Genomic DNA, 19,033 nt, shown 5'->3' with positions numbered 1-19,033 from the left:
TCTGGCGAGTCTTTTGGTCTTTCCCACATGCAATTTAATGTACCAGTCATGCCAATATACTTGAACTTCTACCATGCTTTCCCTATCTCTAGGACTTTGTGTGGGTTTCCCTCAGCCTAGATACTACTTCCCTACATCTTCACTCAGCTAATGTCCATTTTTTCAAAATTTGGCTCAGATGTCTCCCATTCTGAAAATCTCCTCTGACCCCATCCCCTTCCCATCCATCACCATTTCATTCCCAGCCTGTTTTAGGTACCATGGCTAAGTGCTCTAATAGCACACTAAGCTTCCTTTTCTTAAAGCACTTATCAAGCTGGACTATACATTGTTATTTACCCATTTTTATTGATCATGGTACTATAGGTTCCTTGGAGGATAAAGACTATATATCTTTATCGCCACATTCACAACGCCCAACGTAGAAAATGACTAAATTGAGTAGAATGTTGAATCAACAAATGAACAAATAATAAATGGTCCAGAAGTCAATGCACTTCTGACATCAGCCAATACAAAACTGGTTCCTTGGATTAACTTCCAAGGGAAAGCCAATCCACAAAAAATGTTGGGATTTTTGACTTGGAATTTGTAGGGACAAAAGAAATGGGTAATACTGCATGACACTCAAGACAACGTTAAAACAAATCCAGTAGACATGTTCCTTATTTAGCAGCTATTATGTCAAGAGACCAACCAAGGTGTCCTTCTGACCTTTCCCTCTTACACCTCTCAGCTAGTTTACCTGCTCGCCACCCCACTTCTAGATGATTTCCCTCATGACCATCCATTTCCTTCCCTTGAACAGCCTCAGTTCTGCCCTTGCATTATGTAGAATAGGTTTTCTGATGTCACTGAGACTCAGGCTCAGCGAGGGAGGTAGATTCTTCACCTGGGACTTACTAAGAACTTTCACCAAAGGCAGGTCTTATCCTATCAAAGATTTCTTGCAGCTGCCAAGATAAGAGAGTCTCCATAACATTATGCAAGTGAAAACACAGTGCTTATTAGTTTTCTACACATTCCAATTTCATCTTATAAATCAAACGAACGGACACAGGGTTATTGCCAACATGAACAGAGCTTTCACCAGCTTATCTAAATATAAAACTCAACTTTTATTTAAAACGCAAAGCAACACCAAAATGTGGCTTCATTTTATCTCATTAACTCCTGCATTTCCACAGACTGCATTGACTGATTCAAAGCAGAAACTAAGCAGTAGCCTTTCTAGCACCTTGGTGATTTTTAATACGTCCTTCAAGGTAAGGAAGACGGGACTGCAGGAAGTGGATTATGAACTACAGCCTTATACTTTATCTTTTAAATCAACAAACTAATATCACGTTTAAATCAAAACTCTAATTAGCTGGGTGAGTCATCCAGCAGCTGTTGGCAGAGAGACCCAAACATAAATGTATATTATGATTTGTGGATTTGTTCAAGTACCTAACATAGGGTTAGGGTGAGCTTTCTGAACCAAATGAACTACTCTTCTCAGGAGTAAGCTGTTCTTTAGAAAATCCGTAAGTTTGAGCCATTTTTAAATCGATCTTGATTCTTTCAAAATGTTGCTAAGTAAATAGCATCTGAATGTCCTTTTCCTATAAAAGTTTTGAAATCTTACCCTTTCCTGAGTAACTTACACAGGAGGTACAATCAACCAAAAACTAGTGATTATTGAGAATCTAATATTGAAATGGGTTTTTAAAAGCTGGAGAAGAGTTACAGTGTCTGTTCAGAGCATGACCAGATGACAACATGAAAATCTTTCTCATCGCTAGGTTCTCCATCAATACATTTTTACATTGATAAGACTACTTAAATATTTGACCTTGAATTACAGTTGTTTGTGTACACATTTTATCTTTTATACAGAGGGTATAAACTCCTCGGAAGAATGAGCCATATCTTAGTCACCTTTGTATTCCATAGAATACTTAACATAGTCATCTGTGGGACATATATTTACAACAAAATTATTCAATATTTATGAGGCATTGTGCTATCCATAAAGATACATGGACTACTGATACAGAGTAGACCCCTGGCCTCATGGAGCTAACTTTGTATTAAAAGCAGGAGAAAGAAATAGACCACACAGTCATAAAAACAAAAAATAATGATGATATCAAAGAAAGAAGATGATTATGATGTTATGAGCATTGAGAGGAAAATAGAAAAGGGCATATGATAGCAACAAGGTTGGGATCACTTTATATAGGGTTAAAGATATAGTTAGGGAATAGTGGTCAATAAGACCTCCCTGATAAGGTGATATTTACACGGGTCACTGAAACCTGAGACTAAAATGCACACTCGTCATGGTGTCATGAACAGAAGTGTTCCAGTCAGAGGGAGTGGAAGTGCAAAAGCTCAGAGGTGAGAAAGAACTTGAAACATTCTGAGGCTGGAAAGGAGTCTGGTGTGGCTGGAGCTTCATGAATGATGGAGAGAATGGTGCCAGGTAGTCCAGAGCCAGAAAAATGTAGGGCCATACAGGTTATCATAAGGAATTGGAATTATACTATATGAATAATTTCAAAAGGGCTGTATATTTTATGAATATTATACTAGGTTACATATATACTATGTATGCTTTTATAAGGATTACAGTGATATAGAGAACGACAAGATTTAAAACACAGACTCTAGTTTAGAGGCTATCACAGGAGTCCACGAGAGGGAGAAATGTGGTTTGGATCAGGAGAGGTAAAAATATAAGGACTATGCACATCCAGGGTAGAATCTGCAGGACTCGATGATAGATTATATTTGGGGGTGAGAAAAGTAAGAGCCTCAGGGATAATTTTTGTGTGTTTTGCCCAAGAAAATGAATAGTTGGATAAGATTTGGAGACAAATAGATTGTACACCAGAAAACCAAGAGTTCTGTTTTAGATGTTTTAGGTTTTTGATATGTTATTAGTCATCTAAGTGGAGGTAGACAAGTAGAGAGTGGAACTCATGTGTCTGAAGCTCAGGAGAGAGTTTTAGTATAGCGATATGCATCGGGCAGTGTTCAACATAGAGATAATGTTCAAAACTGAGATTAAATGGAAATCAACTACAAAGACAGTGTTGCCAAAAAAGAGGAAGAGGAAAGGAGAAGAAGGGAGGGAAGGGTAGAGGAGAGAGCCTAGTTCTCTGAGGCACTACATCACTTTGAGGTCCAGGAAGGAAAGAGAAGCCAGTAAATGAGGCTGGAAGAAGTAGCCAGAGAGAAAGGAAAAAAGAAGCACAGCATGTAGTGTCAGAGAGGCACAGGCAAAGTACGTTTGTTCGTTGACTTTGATAATTCAGGCAAATACTAGATTATGATTCCAAGTAAATAGGCATCAAAGTTGAAAATTCCTGGATATTTTCTCAGGTCTTGATTACACTCAGAGTAACAGCCAAGACAGAGAAAGTTTCCACCACTAGTTGTCTGGCATTCATTTTCTAAAGGCAATTCAAAAAAATTAATAAAGCATTAAAAAAGTATTTATATAGTTATACCCAATTAGATATTTTACCTCCAAAACAAATAAAATGTATTTTTGTTGCTCACCTTGAGATTTTTTTATCAACAGATAAAAATATCATGGCATGTGGAGTGATGGTATGACTTTTGATACGGTGCTTACTGTATCCTAGTAATAAAACTTCATTGTGTTATTTTTGCCAGGAGTTTGGGTGACACCTCGACACATTATCATCAATTCTACAACAGTGGAATTATATTGGAGTCCGCCAGAAAAGCCCAATGGCCTCATTTCTCAATATCAATTGAGTCGTAATGGAAGCTTGGTTTTCCTGGGGGGCAGTGAGGAACAGAATTTCACTGATAAAAACCTGGAGCCCAACAGCAGGTAAACGAAAAGAAAACTTTACCAATCATACAGTGAGAATTCTAGATTTCTCAGGGTTGAGAAAGAGGCCATCTCCAACTGAAACAATATTAAATTAATTGGTTAATTAATCTCATATATTAGCCGTTCCATAGCTGATGAAATCTCTTAATCCATTTCAGATGTTGAAGATCCAAACACTAGCTCATTACACTAGTCTTCAGAGGACATGAAATTCCTTAAAACTGTAAACAGTCTTTTATTTGACATGAGAATTTTTTAGTATATGAAATACACAAGTATTAAATTTTAAGAATTATCAAATGATCTTCAAAATCATTCATCCCTAAACTAGCAAGAAAAGACATTTAAAGAGGTGTGTTTTGCATCAACAACCTTTACTTCTGGGATAATGTTTTCTCTACTTGCTATACTATATATAGACAGGAGTGGTTTGAGGGGGGAAAGTTCCACATATTTGCAATTCAGTCCCACTCGTTTCTCAGCAGAGATCAAATATATCTTAGATCAACAGATGTTTTCTTACAGACAATAGAGATCAATTTAGTTTTATTGTCGAGAGTAGCAGATCAATTTAGAAACATCTTTCTCAAAACATATTTCCCTGAACTCTAACCCATTTAAAACTGGAGAAGATTCATTTGAATCCAACACAATCCACCAGCACACTCCAAGACTTCGCTGAAATCTTTAAGAAAAGCAGTGAATTACTCGACGGTTAAAAATAAAATGGGAGGGGGGCGTCCCTGGTGGCACAGTGGTTGAGAGTCCGCCTGCCGATGCAGGGGACATGGGTTCATGCCCCGGTCCGGGATGATCCCACGTGCCGCGGAGCGGCTGGGCCCGTGAGCCATGGCCGCTGAGCCTGCGTGTCCGGAGCCTGTGCTCCGCAACGGGAGAGGCCACAACAGTGAGAGGCCTGCGTACCGCAAAAATAAATAAATAAATAAAATAAAATGGGGGGACTTCCCTGGTGGCGCAGTGGTTAAGAATCCACCTGCCAATGCAAGGGACATGGGTTCAAGCCCTGGTCCGGGAAGATCCCACATGCCACAGAGCAACGAAGCCCGTGCGCCACAACTACTGAGCCTGTGCTCTAGAGCCCTCGAGCTGCAGCTACTGAGCCTGTGCGCCACAACTACTGAACCCCGTGCACCTAGAGCCCGTGCTCTGCAACAAGAGAAGCCACTGCAGTGAGAAGCCCACACACCGCAGAGTAGCCCCTGCCCACCACAACTAAAGAAAAGCTCATGCACAGCAACAAAGACCTAACGCAGCCAAAACTTAATTAATAATAATAATAATAATAAATTTACATTTTAAAATGCCCATATTTAAAAACATAAAATAAAATGGGAAAGGGTCCGAAATAGTGATGTCCTGGAGAGAATGTTCCCTGTGCTAGAGAAACTGTAAGGTCTATGGTAAAGTCTCTGGGTGAGGAAGAAAGAATTTGCAATTTGTCACAAATTTAGAACCAAGCAATAGATAGAAGAGCCAGCAATCACTGTCCATTTATCTTGTGCATTGCCTTATCACAATTCTTTCTTTTTTAAATATAGATACATTTATAAGCTGGAAGCCACTACTGGAGGCGGCAGCAGTCCCAGTAATGAGTACATTATACAGACACCTATATTAACACCAGAAGAAATCCGGCCTCCATATAACATCACAGTAATTGGGCCTGATTCCATATATGTAGCTTGGACCCCACCAGGTAAGAAATAAACCCTGTGTGAGTGTGTGTGTGTGTGTGTGTGTGTGTGTGTACGTGTACGCATGTGCACGCACGCGCACGTGTACATAAAACATTTCAGAGGAAATTAATTGGAGATAGGACTGGAAATGTGAATTTAGTAAATCAGAAGGACATATTCTGTCTCCTGGATAAATATAAACAGAATAAACCAAACTACACTCACGAGTGAATACATGCATAAGCATTTATGTACATACATATAGATAGATAGAGGTGTAGGTGTGTAGATAAAGATATATATATACCTAGATATATACTTTTCTATCAAAGCAACACTTTCTTTCAAGTACCAGAGCCTAAAAATCTCTTTTCTTATTCATACATATGCAAGGTAAGTCACATAGGTCTGAACTACCTTGAGCATCCATTTCTACAGGATTCCCTAGATTGAATCATTGGCACTATATTATAGTAGTGAATGGAGAATTCAGAAAGAAAATAGACCACTCCACCCATGTATCTTGAGTTGTGACCAGTTATATAGTAGCTGAATTTTACCTCTCTAAGCTGTGTAGCCTCCCTCAAACCATTGAGTCACTAGTAGGTTGCTTTTGTGGTTTAGTGCAATATTATATTTGGAATATAATCATCATCCTGATGTTAAAACTCTGATTGCATTAACACTGTGGATTAAGGATTAGAGTGAAATCTACTTTCTCTGTCTTTTAACATGAGGGATATTGGGAAGTTTTGTTTCAGTAAAATTTAAAACTGATTAAGGTGTTAAATGAACTTCAAAGATATGTGAGTTTATTTTTAATATCTAGTCTTAACATGAAATTGAAACATGAAATTAACACAAACCCCTGTTGTCCCCATCAGGTTAAGTTTAGCCACATTTCAACATGGTACTGAAAATAATTGGTTAACAGTCATTTGGGCTATCAGCAGATCCATTCCATAAAATAATTAACAGACATATTTTGCATTGAATTGAACACATAACTCAGTCAAAACATGTAATTTAGGCATAAAGATAACATAAAGGCGTAATATTTGGATTGGCCAAAAAGTTTGTTCGGGTTTTTCTGTAAGATGATATGGAAAAACCTGAATGAACTTTTTGGCCAAGCCAGTATATAAAACTTAAATTCTCATGAACCAACATCCTTCTGATGTCATAATCTCAGATCAAAGAAAAAAAGATCTTTTGGGGGACAAATTTACAGGAGAAAATCTCTGAAGAGCTTTCTAAGCAAAGAAAAACTTAAGTTGCTCTAAGATATCAAGTATAAATGATTTCATCCACCTTTGTATTGAAATGAACATGCAACATATTAAATTAAACAAAACACGAAAGAATAATCAATAGCACTGGGATGTGTCATAAAGTGCTATAATCCAGATCTCAGTTTTAGAAGCATAGCTATTCTTGAACTCTGCTCTTAATTTTAACAGAGGAATAAATACAAATCTCCTGCTGTGAAAAATATACAACCTTACATATCCTTTTATGGAATTGATTTCTACCTTCTACCTTTCTACCTGGAAGAGCATGGCCAACTTGCAAACTTTTAGCATATTTCTCCTTGGCATTCTTATAGTACCATGGTATTTTTGCTCCACAAAGTAAAATGAGGCATCACAGAGCCAGCCTGAGACCAGATTCAGCCTATTGGCTGGAGACTTCTCAGATTCAGTCCAGGGTCTTTTACCATCCAAGTTCTCAAAGAGCAATAAGGAAAATCCAGGGTGATATGCAAAGTTGATAATTTTCTAGCCAAGTGACCAGGAAGTTCCATGGTTTATCACAGGGGTCCCCAACCTTCTTGGCACCAGGGACCAGTTTCATGGAAGACAGTTTTTCCACGGATGGGGTGGGGGATGGTTCAGGTGGTAATGTGAGTGATGGGGAGTGATGGGGAGCGGCACATGAAGCTTCACTGGCTTGCCCGCCGCTCACATCCTGCTGTGCAGCCTGGTTCCTAACAGGCCACAGACTGGTACCATCTGCAGCCTGGGGTTTGGGGACCCCTGGTTTATCAAATTACATGTCATTTTCATATTATTACACACCTAAATTGTCATTGCTACTCTGAAGACTTCACACTCAGTAAGGATTTGAAAACATCTTTCTTCTTTAAAAAAAATTTTATTGGAGTATAGTTGATACAGTGTTATCAACTATAACAATGTTGTGTTCGTTTTAGGTGTACAGCAAAGTGAGTCAATTATACATATACATATATCCACTCTTTTTTAGATTCTTTTCCCATGTAGGTCATACAGAGTATTGAGTAGAGTTCCCTGTGCTATGCAGTAGGTTCTTATTAGTTATCTATTTTATATATAGTAATGTGTATGTCAGTCCCAGTCTCCCAATTTATCCCTCTCCCGCCCTTTCCCCATAAGTTTGTTTTCTATATAAGTTTGTTTTCTACATCTGTAACCACGTTTGTTTTCTATATCTGTGACTCTATTTCTGTTTTGTAAATAAGTTCGTTTGTATCATTTTTTTATATTCCACATATAAGCGATATCATATATTTATGCCAGCTATTAGCTGACTTTAAATAAGTCAGTTTCTTTGAGTCTTAGCTATCTCCATCTGTAAAATGGAGATAATGATAGTACCTACATGTAGGGTTGTTATAAATATTACATGAGATAAATTATATAGTTGGTATATATTATCTGGTCTGTATAATAGTCTATAGGTAGTGATAATTTTCGGATAATTATTTTTATCTTTAATTATTCATTTTAAATATGTATTTGCAAAAAATGAAACCATTTCCTCTAAGATCAAGAACAAGACAAGGTTGTCCACTCTCACCACTATTATTCAGCATAGTTTTGGAAGTTTTAGCCACAGCAATCAGAGAAGAAAAAGAAATAAAAGGAATCCAAATTGGAAAAGAAGAAATAAAACTGTCACTGTTTGCAGATGACATGATACTCTACATAGAGAATCCTAAAGATGCTACCAGAAATCTACTACAGCTAATTAATGAATTTGGTAAAGTAGCAGGATACAAAATTAATGCACAGAAATCTCTTGCATTCCTATACACTAATGATGAAAAATCTGAAAGAGAAATTAAGGAAACACTCCCATTTACCACTGCAACAGAAAGAATAAAATACCTAGGAATAAACCTACCTAAGGAAACAAAAGACCTGTATGTAGAAAACTATAAGACACTTATGAAAGATATTAAAGATGATACAAACAGATGGAGAGATATAACATGTTCTTGGATTGGAAGAATCAACATTGTGAAAATGCCTATACTACCCAAAGCAATCTACAGATTCAATGCAATCCCTATCAAACTACCAATGGCATTTTTCACAGAACAAGAGCAAAAAAATTCACAATTTACATGGAAACACAAAAGACCCCGAATAGCCAAAGCAATCCTGAGAAAGAAAAACAGAGCTGGAAGAATCAGGCTCTCTGACTTCAGACTATAGTACAAAACTAAAGTAATCAAGACAGTATGGTACTGGCACAAAAACAGATATATAGATCAATGGTATAGGACAGAATGCCCAGAGATAAACCCACACACATATGGGCACCTAATGTACGACAAAGGAGGCAAGAACATACAATGGAGAAAAGGCAGCCTCTTCAATAAGTGGTGCTGGGAAAAGTGGACAACTACATGTAAAAGAATGAAATTAGAACACTCCCTAACACCATACACAAAAATAAACTCAAAATGGATTAAAGACCTAAACGTAAGGCCAGACACTATCAAACTCTTAGAGAAAATCATAGGCAGAGCACTCTTTGACATAAATCACAGCAAGATCCTTTTTGACCCACCTCCTAGACAAATGGAAATAAAAACAAACAAATGGGACCTAATGAAACTTAAAAACTTTTGCACAGCAAAGGAAACCATAAACAAGACAAAAAGACAACCCTCTAAATGAGAGAAAATGTTTACAAATGAAGCAACTGACAAAGGATTAGTCTCCAAAATTTACAAGCAGCTCATGCAACTCAATATTAAAAAAACCCAAACAACCCAATCCAAAAATGGGCAGAACACCTAAATAGACATTTCTCCAAAGAAGATATACAGATTGCCAACAGACACATGAAAGGATGCTCAACATCACTAATCATTAGAGAAATGCAAATCAAAACTACAGTGAGGTATCACCTCACACCAGTCAGAATGGCCGTCATAAAAAATCTATAAACAATAAATGCTAGAGAGGGTGTGGAGAAAAGGGAACCGTCTTGCACTGTTGGTGGGAATGTAAATTGATACAGCCACTATGGAGAACAGTATGGAAGTTCCTTAAAAACTACAAATAGAACTACCATATGACCCAGCAATCCCACTACTGGGCATATACCCTGAGAAAACCATAATTCAATGGTGTCATGTACCACAATGCTCATTGCAGCTCTATCTACAATAGCCAGGACATAGAAGCAACCTAAGTGTCCATCAACAGAAGAATGGATAAAGAAGATGTGGCACATATATACAATGGAATATTAGCCATAAAAAGAAACGAAACTGAGTTATTTGTAGTGTGGTGCATGGACCTAGAGACTGTCATACAGAGCGAAGTAAGTCAGAAAGAGAAAAACAAATACCGTATGCTAACACATATATATGGAATCTAAAAAAAAAATGGTTCTGAAGAACCTAGGGGTAGGACAGGAATAAAGATGTAGATGTAGAGAATGGAGTTGAGGACACGGAGATGGGGAAGGATAAGCTGGGATGAAGTGAGAGAGTGTCATGGACATATATACACTACCAAATGTAAAATAGATAGCTAGTGGGAAGCAGCCACATAGCACAGGGAGATCAGCTTGGTTCTTTGTGTCCACCTAGAGGGTTGGGATAGGGAGGGTGGGAGGGAGACGCAAGAGGGAGGAGATATGGGGGTATATGCATATGTATAGCTGATTCACTTTGTTATAAAGCAGAAAGTAACACACCACTGTAAAGTGATTATACTCCAATAAAGGTGTTAAATAAATAAATATGTATTTGCCCCAAAATCTGCTAGGTCCCAAGGCCTCCACTTTCAAAATAATAAAACTGCATATTGCAAGATTAGGTTTGTAAATTTTTAAGATTTCTTTCAAATTTCCCAGAATTTTGTCATTTTTTTCTTTGAGTTCAATATCATATTTTCATGTTTAGAGTATAATGTTTCTATTTTAAAAAGGATCATTGTGAAATAAGGCACAAGTTTTGCTTTTTTAATGTCACCTTAACTCTTGTCTACCTCAGTTTTGTAGAAATTGTTCATTGCAGTCCAGCCTAAGCGATATTGTAGAAATGCTTTACACACTAGCTCTGACCATGTAACCAGTGGTTAATAAATCCATAATATCCAGGCCTGTCCATCTTTTAGTTTCAGATGCACAAAATCCATTACAGAAACCCTGTAATATATGGAAAGATTAAAGTCTTAAATTAAACTTTTTTCCTGGTGCCTAGAAGGATTTTGAACTTAGTAAACAGGAAGATGATTTTGACTTGTGTATAATCTACAGTTGATTTTATTGGAAAGTACCTCATGCTGTGTTTTGATTTGGATAATATAAACATTTTCTGTTCCTGAATAGTCACAAATATATATTTTTAACAGGAAGAAAACAAACTTGTTATAACTGGAGGTTGTTTATTTGCTGACAATCAAGAGCTTTCTAGGTATTCATCATACCCTCCTGCCATTACAAAGTGATTACATCATATGCAGAGCTGAAAAATGGACAAAACAGTCCATACCTGTAGTTCCCAAACCTGAGTGAACTTTAGGATCACCTGGAAAGCTTGTGCAAAGACAGATTCTCAACCCCAAGTTTACTGAATAAGAATGTCCTGGGCTAGAGTTAAGTTCGGCAGATGACATTGATGTTCTCCAAGTTTAGTAACCATGGATCACCCACATCATGGGTGGTCAAAAGTGGTCAGTTACAATAAAGCTCTGAAAATGCAGATCAAACCAGTTTCCCTTGAATGTCCAAAGCCAAAATAGTAGTTAACTGATTTTTTTTCACACGTATTTTGTTATGTGGTCAGTAAGGACAGAGTGACCTTACACAGGTAGGTTGCTGGGAGAAAAATATCTCTGTGGTCGCCTGGCAACAGAAAATGACCCATGCAATTATGTGGACTTTCAGTTTACACATTGTTAATTATCAATGTTATCTATAAATTGCCTTATTTTTTATAAATCCTATTAGTAAAAGGGGTTCAGGCCAGAGAATATGTGAGAATATTCAGGGGAAGAGAAATTGTGATAAATATCATATGTTCATTAACATTACTTGTGTATATTTGCCATTTTTTAAATTCCTAGTATGTGTCAAACAATTTGATCAGCATTTTCCATGCCTTACTGCAGTTAATTCTCATGCAAACCCTGGTAGACAAGTAATATCATTATCAAAATATCAAGATAAGAAACTTGAATCTTGAAGAAGTAATATAATTTACTCAAGGTCACACAGCCTGAATTCAAATTCAGGTCTGCGCTCTTCTGCTGCCTTATAAGAGCAATTCCTTCCTGTCTTTGGCTTAACTCTTAAATCCAAATCATACTTTCCATTTATTGCCCAAAGTCTTTTAGATTTACGATAGAGCAACTAGGTTTTTTGAAATAGTAGCCTAGAGGGCCAAGAAGCAGAGCTAGGTGTTGGGGAAAACCAAGTGATTTGGGGAGAAAAATTTTTGTGGGGGGCATGTCAAGACCAGAAGAATTAATGGTGGAAAATGACAAGCCCCTGAAGGGAAAATATCTACCTGGCAGTAGTTATCTCCTGAGGTGTGAGGAAACTAGTAACCAGAAGCCTTTACTGACCCATCCAGAAGTGCAGAAAGAATAGACATGACTTAGCAAAACTAGATTTCAGGTCCAGGAAGATTTTAATTAGGTGGGAAAGGAAAAGAGTCATTTCTCAAATAACTACAGAGAGATTATTCAAAGACTATTTTAAGCCCTTTGTAGACATTCTTTTACCTCCCAAGTAAATCCTGGTTTACTTTCTCTCATTATTACTTGACAAACGTTAGCGGTAAGATTATCAAAACCCTCCGAACTCAAAAGAAAACCAAGATTTCCACTCTTCTATACATCATTTGTACTTTCAAATCAGATGATATGTACATCATTTGTACTTTCAAATCAGATGATACACAAACATGTCCTTATAAAACGTTTGCTAAAGTATTAAAGAAACAACATGTTGAGTAAGCTTCTAAAATTTATCATTCAGGCAAATATAAATAAATTTTGGATTTTCTGCTGTTTAAAATTATTCAAACACTTGATTTCCTATAGAAGCCCACATTCAGTGGGCACTGGGTATATGCTAGCTGTTCTTATTTGAATCTACAGACAATGTAAACCAGATTAGTTTATTCCTAAACATTTCTTCTCACCTTTTACAAGCTCTGAACCTTGGGTCAGAATTTACACATTCATATTAAAGAGAAAAAAGGATATATGTTACCTTAGTGGTTGAAAGCGTATAGAAAAATGAAAAAGAAAATACTTCATGGGACATAAATGGTTTACTCAGGTTAAGAATGGAGATAGGCATCCATGCCATTTCAGAATCCAAACATTCAAAATTATTTAAACTCTGAAGGTAATAATGGGACTTTCTAATTTATCAAGGTGATGACTCTGTTTTGATCTATCCTAGCCCTTAATCATCTTCTAATTAACAATATCATTGGATTCAACACCCGCTTTTTCTCAATAAAGATGGTGAGTTATTTAGGCTTAATGCATAATATTAAAAGAATGGTGCTTTTCCTGTCACATTTATCTCTTAATCCATTAAAGAAAAGAATTGGCAACAATTCTTCTACTGAGAAATCATTTAAATTAATATTGCTTAGGAATATAAATGATTTTTATTAATCAAGGTTTGTTGGGGGTTTTTTTGCGGCACGCGGGCCCCTCACTGTTGTGGCCTCTCCCGTTGCGGAGCACAGGCTCCGGACGCGCAGGCTCAGCGGCCATGGCTCATGGGGCCCAGCCGCTCCGCGGTATGTGGGATCCTCCCGGACCGGGGCACGAACCCGTGTCCCCTGCATCGGCAGGCGGACTCTCAACCACTGCGCCACCAGAGAAGCCCCTCAAGTTTTGATTAAAGGGTAGCTAGGCACAGTACGGCCTGCGGGTAGACATTAAGCATCTTGGTGTTCAGTGAACTCATCAACTGCAGTGTATTACATCAGATACTATCCATTTAAAGTCAAAATTGGCATTAAGCTTTTGAAAGAATTCATGTTGCGTTAATTGGGATGATTCAACATTGGTAATTGTTTCGGGTTTCTTATAAGGGTAATAGCCAAGTGACAAGTAGTGGTGAGTTTCAGAAGAAAATGTAAAACTCATTTCAATGATTCGTAATTTATTTTGCATATTACATGACTTCGCTTATCTTTTCACTTTTACTGAGGTATAACTGACAAATAAAATGGTGATATATTTAAAGTGTATAATGTGATCATTTGATACACATATATATTGTGAAGGGATTCCCACCATTGATTTAATAACATTCATCATCTCATATATTTCCTCTTTTTTCTTTTCTTTTTTTTTTTTGTCTTGGTGAGAACACAAGTTCTGTTCTCTTAGAAAATTTCAATTACACAATACAGTTTTATCAACTATAGTCACTGTGTTATACAATAGATCCTCAGACCTTATTCATCTTATAACTGAAAGTTTGCACCCTTTTACCATTCTCTCCCTATTTCCCCGATTCTCTCAGCCCCTGACAACCAGCATTTACTGTTTCTATGAGTTCAACTTTTTTTTTAATGATTCCATATATAAGCGATACCATTAGGTATTTGCCTTTCTCTGTCTGTTTCACTTAACACAATTCCCTCTAGGTTCATCCATGTTGTAGCAAATGGCAGGGTTTCCATCTTTTTTAAGGTTGAACAATAGTCCATTGTATATATATATCACATTTTCTTTATCCAGTCATCCATTAATGGACATTTAGGACATTAGTTGTTTCTAATCCTTGGCTATTGTGAATAATGCTGCAGTGAACATAGGCGTGCAGCTATCTCTTTGAGACAATTATTTCATTTCCTTTGGATACATACCCAGAAGTAGAATTGATGGATCATATAGTAGTTCCACTTTTAATTTTTTGAGGAACCTCCATACTGTTTTCCATAGTGCCTGCACCAGCTTACATTCCCAGCAGTGATATACAAGGGTTCTTTTTTCTCCACATTCTCATCAGCATTTATCTCTTATCTTTTTGATAATAGGGATCCTAACAGGTGTGAAATGATATCTCACTGTGGTTTTTATTTGCATTTACCTGATGATTATTGATAGTGAGCACCTTTTCATGTACCTGTTGGTCATTTGTATGTCTTCCTTGGAAAAATGTATTTTTAGGTCCCTTGTCCATTTTTCAATTGGATTTTTTTTTTTTTTTTTGGTATTGCATTGTAGGGTTTCCTTGTATACTTTGGATATTTAATCCTTCATCAGATATGTGGTTTGCAAATATTTTCTCCCATTCCATACGTGGTCTTTTCATTCTATTGATTCTATTCATTCTTTGCTGTGCAGAAGCTCTTTAGTTTGATGTAGTCCCATCTGTGTATTTTTGCTTTTGTTTCCTTTGCTTTGGGTGTTGAATAAATTTATCTCACCTTATTGAGTTCTAATATGTGCTAGGCATTTTCCAAGAGATTAACACATATCTATTTAATGTTCACAACAACGTGTAGTACGTCCAATGTTCTCCCTGTGTTGCTAATTAGAAAAGTCAATTTCGAGGTTAAAAGCTTTTTTCTCTAGGTGATTCATCACATAGGTGTCGGAGCCAACCCACAATGAATCTGACTCCAAATTCTGTGAGCAAACCCACTGTACTCTATTTTTTCACTAAACGGTACATAAAGCAAATGATTTTTTTTCTGCATTATACTATGATCCAGTTCAAAACTAAAAAAAAAAAAAAAAATTGCCATAGGTACAGCAAACATAAATGAGGACAAAGTAGTTCAAGGACAGTTCATCTGGTAACCCAGTAGGATCATGTTGTTTGCAGCTTAAAATTTCATAGGATGTAATTCTTTTACATTTGAGTGGATTGATTCATCTATTCATTTTAACAAACGTGACAATGTTTACTGGGCCCCTCTCAGGAGCGAGGCACGATGCGACATTTTGAGAGTTAAAAAGAAGAATGAATGAGACATCGTCCCTCTTTCCAAGAACGCTACCATCTAGTTGGGTAGAAGAGGCATAAAATGATAACGATTATACAAACTACATAAAATTTCCATACAATTGGTATGGATGTGTGTTCAAGAGGGTCTGGTTTCACTTCCATGGCCCCCAAAGGACATAACCAAGATACCCCTATCTCTACAAAGGAGACATTGGGCTAATTTGTTAAAAGCATTATGTGAAGCACAGCCCGTGGTTTGAAGCACACGTGGCCATCAAACCCAATTAATAGTTTTCCTCTTAGAATTGTTCTTGTTCCAGCTCCTAAAAAAAGATTTTAGAAAAGCTTTATTTGATTGACTTGTCCCATTGTAAAGTATGCACCTGCTGTGAAATGAAGCCACAGAGGGAAAAAAAAGTTGAATAATTTAACTTTTTTATTTGTAAAGATAATCAGGGTTTTTCTGATTACATCTTAACTTCATAAATGTTAAATAACCTATCAGCATCTAGTTGTTGTAAATTATGAAAAGGAGCCTTGCAAGGAATATTAACCAACGAAATCCTTGTTCTTTAGTGAACAGGAAAATGTGTTATGGCAGCTTGTCATTGTGCAACTGGTAACTTTGACACCAAATAACAAAACTGCCATTTGCACTTAGGGTAAATTGGTTCATGTGAGTCTCCACTGCTCCTCTTGCTCTGACATAAATTTATGAACTCAGGAACTAACCAAGCCATGTGGCTTGCCAGCTGACTTTAACAAATATGCCCATTTCATTTCATTTAGTCATCAGAATACCAGGGGGCTAGGTCGTTTCAGATTCATTGCAGATGGTCTAGGGTTTGCAGGAACACAGGAGGCTTTCATGTCACTGTCCTATAAATTAGGACAGTGGAGGGGGCCCTCTTCCTAAATAAACGCATGTCAGTGCTTGACATGTTCGCAGCTTCAAGGAGCATTTTCTGTTTCAGCACCTCATAGGTGTATATAAAGGACATTTATTCAGCAAGATGTGGAAAATTGCCTTTTCTGGGTTCATGCTTTGACCAGCCATGATCAAGATTATGTCTGTATTCGAAATGTGGTGGAAGTCCAGTTTTGTTCCCTGACCTCTTAGGAGTCCTGTCCTTCTAAGCAGAGAAGTTACTGGAAGCAGACCAGTAGGTACAGACTAAAGACATATAATGAGGTGCAACCTCAGACAAATCAAAGGGAAGACCGCTCTAAATTACTGCTGAGAATGAAGTCTAGGATATCATTACAGGAAGACAAGTTGACCACACAAGTATACGTAAAAGATAAAACTAGGTAATGAAATAGTTATAAAGATATTTACTTGGTTCAATCTAGCATTGCTGTAATTGTTGTTAGAATAGCAGCTTTATATAAAGATGGGTTCAGAAGTGTTAGAAGGCACATGAACACAGTGTCATAACTGTGGGTTTGGGGTTTTTTTTTTTTGCATTTCGTTCCATTTCCTTCTGTTTTGTAGAGATGTCTGTCATTTATTCAGTACTTTCTATTTGCAGTAATGAACTAAAATGCTTTACATACATTTTTTAATTTAATCCTTTCAGCACTTTAAGACGTGGCTATAGGTGTCATCATTTGATAGATGAAGAGACTGGCATCCATAGAGGGTGGGTAATTTACCAGGGGCAAATGAAGGCAGAAGAGAGATTTGATCTGACTCCATTCTGTGGTTTATCTAGTTCAAGACTCATGGCATATTTTTCAAATATGTGTTTGTCAAACTTTTCTACAAGTTCTACCCTAAGATCAGAGAAGACAGAATGAACATGCAGTCCCAGGAGGTTTGGAAGAAACCTGAAGCAATCACCATAACCTTGCAATTTTTTTAAGGTCTTGCTTTTTATCTTAAAAATTCATGCAAATTGGGCATTGAATTCCAATGTGTTTATCTCCATCCCCCAAATAATGTATAGCTTATCATTCAGGGGTAAATTTGCTATTAATCTCTTTAGTTAAAGCATGATATGCTGTTATAGTTCAGGATATTAAGTCAATCTGAAGAAAGCCGACCCCAATGTCCAGGCAATTGTTCTCTCTTCGTTTCGTCATATATATATATGTGTGTACAAACAGCAACCTTTTTTTCCCACTGCTTTATAGACTATGTCAGGGTAACGATCAGGAGAAATGCCCCAAATCTGAGGTGGGATGCTGTGACATGCCAAGATACTCTGGATGGATAGTCCCATAAGCATATCTTCCTGCTGTGAAAGGTCAAATTGCAAACCAAGAGGGTACTGATTCACTCTTCAATCTCTTTTACTACCTCGAGCAATTCTCCCCAAAGAACATCTTTAGTGGGAAAAAAGAAAACCAAAACCTGACTATATTGCTCTTTATTTTACCTCTAATACAGTACTTAAGTTTTCCTCACCTATTAATAAATTCAGAGTCTCCAACGCTCCCTGTAATCAACCCACCTTCATACAACTCTCAAACTTCGTAATTATAGCAGTCTTGTTGGAAGCAGTAAAAACAGTCCCAGTTTTGTCTTGCAGTTGAGAATTAAGCCTTGAAGAATATCTTCTAAATGAGCTCATTACATGTACTCACTATACCATTAAAGAGAAAATGGGGCTTCCCTGGTGGCGCAGTGGTTGAGAGTCCACCTGCCGATGCAGGGGACACGGGTTCGTGCCCCGGTCCGGGAAGATCCCAAATGCCGTGGAACGGCTGGGTCCGTGAGCCGTGGCCACTGAGCCTGTGTCTGGAGCCTGTGCTCCGTAGCGGCGGGAGAGGCCACAACAGCGAGAGGCCCGCGTACCGGAAAAAAAAAAAAAAAAGAGAGAGAGAGAGAAAATGAACTTACTTAAATTTTCTAGATCTTTGTTGTGATATCTGAAAAAAAATAATATAGAATTGTCTATCACCTGAGACTGAGCAGAAACTTCATGGTCCTAGCTAGCCAACTTTTCATCCATGTCTGAGGAAGATTACACAAAATAAATTCATTTTAAAGCAATAGTAAGTGACAAAAATTAAGTTGTGTTTTGACTGCACCACGAATAGTATCTGTACTTGTTCAACGCACTGGTTATGTCTGCATAAACTTTTTCAGCTGGTGTACAGTTCACTCTGAAGTGACGATAGAGTTAAAAAAAAAAAACTGAGTAGAGAAAGTTCCCATCACTCACTACACATACAATTTCCTAGTCTTGTGCTTTTTAGGGAGAAAAATCCACACCAATTTTTGTGAACAAGGGATAGCGGGATTCTGCTGGTTTTCCCTAGC

General features: G+C 37.3%; 1 protein-coding gene across 1 annotated transcript in view; it reads left to right on the top strand.

Annotated features, from left to right (window-relative positions):
• The window catches only part of USH2A (usherin), an 833,496-nt gene that overhangs the window by 661,355 nt on the left and 153,108 nt on the right, over positions 1-19,033 (top strand). The window contains exons 57-58 of the mRNA XM_059039022.2: positions 3,667-3,850; positions 5,413-5,570. Coding sequence (XP_058895005.1) covers positions 3,667-3,850; positions 5,413-5,570 — 342 coding nt within the window. The remainder of the gene's footprint in view (positions 1-3,666; positions 3,851-5,412; positions 5,571-19,033) is intronic.

This window comes from Kogia breviceps, chromosome 1, assembly GCF_026419965.1.
Source record: "Kogia breviceps isolate mKogBre1 chromosome 1, mKogBre1 haplotype 1, whole genome shotgun sequence".
Taxonomy (NCBI): domain Eukaryota; kingdom Metazoa; phylum Chordata; class Mammalia; order Artiodactyla; family Physeteridae; genus Kogia; species Kogia breviceps.
The sequence above is the reverse complement of the archived record's forward strand: the minus strand, read 5'-3'. Positions and strand labels throughout refer to the sequence as shown.